The following is a 6,455-nucleotide window of genomic DNA, read 5'->3' as shown; positions in this document are numbered from 1 at the left end:
GCTACCGCCGTCGGCAGTGACCTCACCGGGACCAGCCGTCAGCACTCCCCTCCCCACCCACACAGCCAGTGCAAGCAGCCAACACCGCCTCCATGGTGCTTGCCAGAGACCATACCATCCAACCTGCCTCCCAGGGTCGCCGCCATTTTTCATTATCTGCGCCCGCCATGGAAGAGTAAGCCACCATGACACCATCTGCCTTCCAAACCCCGGAATGGCAACCCTGGGAATGCGCCCCCTCCCCGGCCCACGAGTGGAAAGAGGCAGCCACATGCTTGTTGGTTGTGACCATCCTTTAGGATCGATGACCACCCATTCTGCCCCGGATTTATACAAGTGTGTGCTCCATGGGCAGCGAACCCCTAGCAAATGGTAGGGTGAGGTGGCCACCAATCCCCTTAGCTGCTGCCACCCCACCTAGGCTAGTGACCACCCATTTGTTAGAGTTATAATATAAGTCATATACCCCTTTGTATAAGGGGTTTCCTGCATATGTTCCACACCTGTACATGTATATATATCGGCCTATGGCCTCATGGGAATACAAGTTGCTTATTCCTAACACCATTGACACGACGAGTGGAGCACACACATCTGTCGACGGTGCAACGAGTTTGGGCTAGGGTTTCTGGTCGTGGTCCACCACAAGGGTAGCGAGGACAGAGACGATAGCCCTGCTGCCACTGCCTACCGCATGGGGCTTTGCCCGGTGGCTCCATCCTGGGGGGGGGGGGGGGGGGAGCGCTAGCAGTAGCTATGAGCGCCGCGATCCGAGACGCCCTACGCAGGGGGGGGGGGGGTTGACGCGGGGGTCCCAGAGAGCTGCGCTTCTATTCAACTGAGCATTTCAACATGATTGTTTCTCATAATGGAAATCAGAGAAAAACTCTTTTAACAACAATATAATTTAGTTGGGCGTATCGAGGACCAAGAAAATGTAGAGTGGTCCTGGTTCTCCTTACTTCCAATGTGGCTCTGCCTCTATTGTTTACATATTTTCTTATATACTAATTGATATTCCAACTACCGACACAAAAGTTTTGTTCATAAATAGTAAATCATAAGGCACACCATGCTAAGTTATACAATATCTAACGTCCATTGAGAGTTGTGATACTCATTGCGTTCATGGAATTTTCCATGCTCACCCTTGCTTCTGCACCTTCAGTATTACCTACAGCTAAATATATAGGTTGCTTTGGAGTTGGAAGCATTGTACTTTCGTTCTCTATCATAAACACAACCGATGACATTAGTGGCCTATCATCGGGATGGTCTTGAACACACAGGAGTCCCACATGAATACACCGTAGAACTTCATGAAGTAGGCAACTCGGAACAACTGAAGAGTCCAGTAGTTCAGTTGCTTTTCCATCTTCCCATAATCTCCAAGCCTGGTCAATAAAATGAAGTCATGTTAATAAATATATTATTTGTGGTCCTCAGCTGGTAATTGGTAATCTCATGTTTCCATAATATTACATAAGTTATAAGGCTACAAAAGTCTGTTCTGAGCTGAGGTGAACTGATCTTCAAGCCACTGACAATCTCCAGGAGAAGAACACCGAGGCTATAAATGTCTGATTTCACAGAAAATTTGCCTCCCATCACATATTCAGGTGACATGTAACCACTGTTTAAAATATTCAACAAGTCAGCAAGGAATATACATAGTGAAATGTACTAAGCAATTAAAACTAGTCTTCTAATATTTACTATGTCCCGACGACGCGTGTAGTGCTTGCATGATTCTGGTTTGCCCCAAAGATTCTTGCCATGCCAAAATCCGAAATTTTGGGAGTCATGTCCGCGTCCAACAGGATGTTGCTTGCTTTGAGATCTCTGTGAACTATTGTTAATCTTGAATCTTGATGAAGATAAAGAAGGCCTCTTGCTATTCCTTTAATTATTTTGAACCGTGCCAACCAATTGAGTAAATGCTTTCGTGCACCATCTTTCATGATCAGTGTGAAAGGAAGTCAGTCATCATGAATATAAAAAAAAATTTGCGGGTGATCATGAATATCATTTTGATCTAGAATTTTGAGATATGTGATTAATAACCTAGCACATAGCCACATACCAAAAATATAGGTATCCAAACTTTTATTAGGTAAGTATTCGTAGATCAGTAACTTCTCATCTTCGTGGATGCAACACCCAAGAAGTCTGACTAGATTCTTGTGTTGCAGCTTGGCAATTAGAACAACCTCATTTTTGAACTCCATTGTACCTTGGCTAGAACCCTTACTCAGCCTTTTAACAGCAGCCTCCTTCCCACCTTCCAGTGTGCCCTACATAAGCACATATTTTTCAATTTGATCAAGAAATGCAAACGGTGTTTTTCTACTCCTATAGTTACCTTTTCACATGAACAAGTGCACTTTGACCCTTTTCAATTCTAGTTAGTTTCTCATCTTCAGAGTTGATCATTCCCTTGTAATCTCAATTATCAGAACCAGCGCAAGTCACCAACCCGTCCTAAACTACCAGATTGTGGATAATGTGGCATCAAAATGGACATGTTTCACTAATTTTGCATCCAGTTCAAATTGTACTAATTGACTCTTGGGAGCACATGCACCTGGGACCAAAAATGTTTTTTGCAACTGTCAATTTTTTTGAAAAGAAATAGATGGGTTCATTGTCACACTCAAATGCTACATGGAAATTGTTAGCGGGAAAGCTTAAGCATTTTGACCTGTGCAAAATAAACAAGTCAAACTTACACTTAATTTGTTTTGTTTTCACCGACGAAGCACAACTATTCCGTTTCGCGGGAAAATTGTCAAGCACGCTTGCTAGACTAACAAGAACATTTAAAAAGAATCAGAATTTTAAATTTCATTTACTACTTTACTACTCCCTCTGTCCCAAAATATGTGACTCAAAAGTGACTCAACTTTGTACTAAAATTAGTACAAAATCGAGTCATTTTTAAGTCACTTATTTTGGGACGGAGGGAGTATTTATTTTGAATTTACTGTGCATCTAAGATGATGATGGTGATATAATGTCGTGTGTTTAAGTCATCAACTTTTTGAGTAGAAAAAAAAGTCATCAACTTTTCTCCATTTGTTGGTTTAAACCATGTTACATTGTATTGTAAGTACTACTTTTGGTTACCTTGTAAACTTTGCCAAAACCCCCCCGGCCGAGCAAGTTGGAATCAGCAAAACAATTTGTTGCTGAAAGGATCTCTTCATAGCTAACAAATGGAAATTCTATATTTTCGCCTTCGAGTCTGTTCGATGTGCTGAAGTATCCTCTCATCAGTTTCTTCTGCTTGACCATCTTTTGCCATTTACCTGTTCACACTTTTATTTCTTCACTCTTGCACTAATGTCATATGTCAAAAAAAAAAAAGGACATGTGCTACTCTACCTCTATATTTGTACATCCAGACAAGGGTTGGGCATGTCACTAGTAGCATGCATGCCATAATAGGGAGTCCAATCTTTATTAGACTGATCTTCCTGTCAACTGTAGAAATACAACTAGTCAAAAATTCATGATTGACTTGCATAAATATCACAATATATTTATGATGCTAATGAAGTGCCTAATCTGTCGTAATTTAAGTACATGAAACCATTTTAAAAATATTGATCTTGCAGATGTGCTGGTATGGAAACTACCATCAAAATTTGGAAACAAATTAATTAATGGGGTATTATCAGTTTAAGAGAAAACAGTAATCAACTTTATTGCCTTATGAAAAAACATAAGACACAGAATCTAAAAAAAATTGTCAGCGCATTTGGCAATGAAGGATGGGCATTATTGAGAAACGTAACTATTGTGTTTGTGAAATGATATTAAAGGGAATATCTTGTTTATTTAATCAAAAGGATCTTGCATGTTACTCTCTCTAGTTCTCGAAAATGTGACACTTTGGATATGAAACTTCTTAGACTTCAACTAATGATATTGTTTCATATATTTAGACTGTGTACTTGGAAATGACATGCATAGATTTTTCTAAAAGAAAATTTTACCATTTTTGTTGGTTTTCATATATACATCATAGTATAAAAAGAGTGTTCAAAGTTACATTGAAACATCATGCTAAGGTAACATGTAAATCAATGGGATACACTAGAATAGTTAGTCAGGAGCAGTACTGCTATATATATAACTAATAGAACTTCATTTTCTCGAAAAAAAAATATACGTGTATTTGCATGAGAAATCAGGTCCACACATCTCCTCTGTAAATATTTGTGTTAATTTGATGAATGCGTGCTATTTATGTGGAGAACTTATTAAGACTAACGGTAGAGCATTAAAAACTAATGACTTCCGAAAAAGAGAGCATGAAACACCAAATACCAGAAGAACCGACAAGTCGAATATACAGGTCCTCGCCGGTGGTTGTCTTCCCAATGTCGGTAAGCTCCCCTGACCACACCAAACACCTTGATGGGTCTGCCATAACACCGGCCCTGCTCAAGTTGGCATAAGCGTAGGCCATGCATGAGCAATTGCGGTCGCACTCTGCCGCACACTCATCGAAGCTTCTATTATGTATACGCAAGAACTTATCAGGAACCATCATTCCAGGCAAGGGCACAAAGCGGCTTTGCTTGCCACATTTCAGCTCTTGCTTTCTTCGACATCCTTTAGATAAGTCAATACTGTCAACGGGCTCAAACCCTTCAAGACATTGGCAAGCTGATATGATCTGAGTGGAGTCGCAATAACTAAAGGGGCCACATGAGGCATAGAGGTCACATGCGGCAGCAGGGCGTTCATCCATGAGTGCCCAAGATGATGAATGATTGTCCCAGGTTAGAGACTTCATCTTGCCAGTGTAGTCAAGTGTGATGCGCATGAACGGTGAGTTGTCGGAGACTGTTGACACGGAGTAGAACTCATCTCCGGAGTAGACAACCGTTTGGTACAAGATGGAGCTGCCATTGCCAAGATACGTGCCACCGGACACCGACAGGCCGTTCCACACTTTGATGCGGCAATATGGCTTGGTCTTGTTCCAAGTGACTAACTGAGTGTCTGGAGAGCTTGGGTCGCCGCTGCAGGAGAAGTCCCCAGATGAGGGATCATCCGGGCCCTTCCAAGCAACAAGGCGCCCGACAGCATGGCCCTTGTAGCTCACCAAAACCTTCATGCTTGGAAGAATGGTGTCCGTTGGATGATCGAAGCTCTGCCATATGTCCTTGTCGTCCAATGACCGTAGGACAAAGTTCCCCGAGTTGAGTAGTATTGCATAAGCTCCAACAGTGATATTGTTTGATGTCATCCAAATATTGCGGCCTTCGGAGTCTGATAATACCATGCAAGAATTGTTGTTGATGGTGAGCATCGCAGACGAAGGGTTGATGATTGGGTTGTCTCGGTTGGCGACCCACACGACGGTCCGTGGTCCGGGGAGGCCGTGGTACCATATGCCAAGGTAAAAGCTCTTGTTAGAACTCGTCGGGGAAAAGAGGCCGAGAGCAAAGTCCCCGCTCTTGGAGACGAGCATGTCACCATGGGTGAGGAGGTTTGTATGTGTGAGCTGGTCATTGGGCTTGCAGAACGAGCTCAAAAATATGAGGAAGAAGATGAGAATGTAGTGCATATCCATTAGACTGCCTCCTTTGTTTGCTCGTGCCAAAGGATATCACCCAGATATAGATGAAGACATATGACAAAGTCTAACATAATTAATGTGACCAGTGATATGGATAAAGACAGCAAGGTCAAATTCTCCATCGATGGTGCTGGTCTTGCACGCGTGGAGAAAATTGCACTACGGGTCCAGGTCGGAGTTCACAACGAGAGGGCGACATACGAAACCGCTGTGATAGAGCGCAGCATCAATAATGTCTATATCTGTAAATATGGAGAAAGGTAAGCTGCTGGTTGCGTACAACAGAGATATCTCTGCTTTGCCAACCACAAGAGATGGCTAATGAGCTGACAACATGAGATAAGCTTGGGTCGGGGGGGGGGGGGGGGGGGGGGGGATGGTAATCATATTGGTACGTAGGACATTCTAACATGGATATTTTCTGCTAATAATAGTCAGATAAAAAACCATTTTACCAAAAACATAATAATTACTAGTACAAATGCCCGTGTATTGCACCGGGCTAGAAAAAAGTGGAGAACCTACTTGTTTTGTCATTATGCGGCATTAATTTTAATAAATGTCAATTATAATGTTAAATGTAAGACATCTATTTTTGGACAGAAGGAGTTTCTTTTAAAGTTTTAAAATATAATGTAATGCTTACATAAAAATTAGATTACCTTTTTAATAATAATTATCATTTTTATTGAGTGGTAATAATGTTCAGCACAGCCTTGAAGGAGCATTACTGGTAAGTTGGTAGTATACTTCATTTGGCTGATCCTAACATACCCACATGGCAATAGGCCATGAGCAGTCTGATAATTAACGCGGTAACCATCTTGACTTGCTATGATATTAAAGTGACAATTATAATAGA

The 6,455-nt window shown here is 41.8% G+C and overlaps 1 protein-coding gene across 1 annotated transcript; it reads right to left on the bottom strand.

Annotated features, from left to right (window-relative positions):
- Window positions 1-871: 871 nt before the first annotated feature.
- LOC123428254 (receptor-like serine/threonine-protein kinase SD1-7) lies at window positions 872-5,946 on the bottom strand. The gene is made up of 7 exons (XM_045112443.1): window positions 4,333-5,946; window positions 3,385-3,483; window positions 3,127-3,308; window positions 2,084-2,294; window positions 1,717-1,954; window positions 1,483-1,633; window positions 872-1,394 (listed from the first exon to the last, which is right to left on the bottom strand). Exons 1-7 carry the CDS (start codon window positions 5,585-5,587, stop codon window positions 1,092-1,094), a joined length of 2,439 nt encoding a protein of 812 aa, XP_044968378.1. The 5' UTR covers window positions 5,588-5,946; the 3' UTR covers window positions 872-1,091.
- Window positions 5,947-6,455: the final 509 nt, after the last annotated feature.

The sequence above is a fragment of the Hordeum vulgare genome, chromosome 2H (genome assembly GCF_904849725.1).
Source record: "Hordeum vulgare subsp. vulgare chromosome 2H, MorexV3_pseudomolecules_assembly, whole genome shotgun sequence".
Taxonomy (NCBI): domain Eukaryota; kingdom Viridiplantae; phylum Streptophyta; class Magnoliopsida; order Poales; family Poaceae; genus Hordeum; species Hordeum vulgare.
Note: the sequence above shows the minus strand (reverse complement) of the source record. Positions and strands in the feature narration are given on the sequence as shown.